Raw genomic sequence first — 2282 nt, forward strand, 5'->3', positions numbered from 1 at the left:
TATGTTGTTGCTATTAAGTATGTGGGTGTGTATAAAAGAGTTTATAATTCATAGATAAGATCTGAAGTCAAATATATGATTCAGATTGCCCATAAAAATGGTATACAATTAATAGGAAGAAAGGTCAAGACTGATATTCTAGAGTCAAAAATATCTAAGGAGGTATAATCTGAAAATCCTTATATAAAAATACAAGAGAAGCAATCACAGAGATAAGGTGCACATTTAAAAGAATAGTAAAAGTTAAGGGTGGAAAAAATTTCAAGAAGAAATAATTTAAAATCAATGAAAGTGGAAACTAGATAGAAGTTAGAAATTTTACTTAAGTCTGCAATTTATTAAGTTTCCATTCATCTCTTTTTAGGAACAGGCTCAACTCCTCAAGGAAGGATTCCAAGATGAGAGCAGACGACTTCATAAAGAGATACAGAATATCCGGAAGAGTATGGAGCCACCAAAGAAGAGATGTATCATAAGCTAGAAACCTAAAGAACTCTGCTGCACTCCTACCCAAGGAATTTGATAATTACTCAAGCAACGTGATATTTTTTTTTAATCATTACAATTTGATAATTAGGTCTTAAATTTCTATAACACCAAAAATTTGCAAAGATATGCAGCATTATAATTGAATTCATGTCTATTTTCATAAAATAAATTGTGGAATAAGGTTATAGTTTACCTTTATTCCAACAAAGAAAGTATCATGAGCTGGGTCTACTCAAGCCCAAGAAAAACTAAAGCCTCTACTATTGAATCAATTTCAACTCATAGTGACCCGATAGGATACAGTAGAACTGCTCTCGATATAAATCTACAGAATCATATTGTTTCATCTTTCTCTCTCTTGGAGCAACTAGTCATTTTGAACTGCCAACTCTTTGGTTAGCAGCCCAATGTTTAACCCACTTCAGGGAAAGTTTAGTCTTCCAAATAATCACCAGTAGGAGTCCTGGTGGTATTAGCACCAGGACTGCTAACTATAAGGTCAGCAGTTCAAACCCACTAGTCACTCCTTGGAAACTTCATATAGGGTCACTGAGTAGGAACCAACTCGAAGGCGCTTAACAACAACAACAGATATATGGATAATATACAAAGTCTAAAGGAAACATCTCAGGATACAATTGGGTAACATTTTGTCTAAATATACAATGGAGAGCAATAGCAGAAAAAAAAAAAACAACCCTGAATTCTTAGTGAAGGCAAGGTACGGTTCTCCTTTGGATTAAGATTACAGTCTATACACAATTATGTGATTACTGTATACTGGCAGTAAATAGTCATCACTGATGGCTTCCAAGGTAAAGCAAACAACATCATAGAAAACACTAGACTCTGTCTATAATTTCTGCAGGAAAATGCAAACAAGCATTACAAGGGTTAGAGTTAGGTCACAAAAATATATACTAAAGAAGAAAACTTTCCCTTCTTAAATTCACACATATTACACTTTAATATGACTTTTTAGGACTTTAGACAAGACAGTGGACTAAGCATAGTAACATGATGACAACTATATATTGTACATTTAAACCAATGTATAATATACAAAAATGGACTTTAAATGGAAAATGTGTTAGAAAGTATGTTAGAAAACTGAGTTTTTTTAATAATTTGATTGTTTTTGAATCCTAAAGATTAAGCTAGCCTTTTCCCAACTCAGAGCACACATATTTGAAAGCCTTTTATTTTTCCCTAAAGAGAATATGGTTATTTTTTTTAATTTTTATCAATAAATAATACATTTGTTTTTACTTAGTATATATCATCTTTATCCCAGTTGTCAAATTTTCTAGGTAAGCAGTTGATGTTGTCTAAAGCAATTTATTTTTTCATGATGGAAATAAGATACATATGATTAGGCATTTTATTCCTGTTTTGGTTTTATTTTTTTATTTTTTTCAGTTTATCATCAAAATATAAGGTTTTAATATTTATACCAATGGTCAGCTAACTTTTCTGAAAATGGCCAGATGTTGTTGTTTTGAAATGCCACTGAGCTGTTATTGACTCATAGTGACCCTTTGCACAATAGAACAAAACACTGCTCGGTCCTGGCCAACCTCAGAGTCATTGCTACCCCTAATCCCACTGCTGCTGCTTCTGTGCCAATCCATCTTGTTGGGGTTCTTACTCTTTTTCTCCAACTCTCCACTTTACCAAACTTGATGACCTTCTCCAGTGACCGGTCCCTCCTGAAAATATGTCCAAAATATAAGAGATACAGTCTGTCTATCCTGGATTCCAAGGAGCACTCTAGTTATTCTTCCAACACAGAA

At 33.2% G+C, this 2282-nt stretch overlaps 1 protein-coding gene across 1 annotated transcript in view; it reads left to right on the top strand.

Annotated features, from left to right (window-relative positions):
• Nucleotides 1-481, top strand: part of LOC102821970 (interferon-induced guanylate-binding protein 1-like) — a 13797-nt gene extending 13316 nt beyond the window's left edge. The window contains exon 10 of the mRNA XM_006830979.1: nt 365-481. Within this exon, the coding sequence (XP_006831042.1) occupies nt 365-481 (117 nt within the window). The remainder of the gene's footprint in view (nt 1-364) is intronic.
• The last annotated feature ends 1801 nt before the right edge of the window (nt 482-2282 follow it).

Source organism: Chrysochloris asiatica, unplaced genomic scaffold (assembly GCF_000296735.1).
Source record: "Chrysochloris asiatica unplaced genomic scaffold, ChrAsi1.0 scaffold00002, whole genome shotgun sequence".
In the NCBI taxonomy this organism is placed as follows: Eukaryota; Metazoa; Chordata; class Mammalia; order Afrosoricida; family Chrysochloridae; genus Chrysochloris; species Chrysochloris asiatica.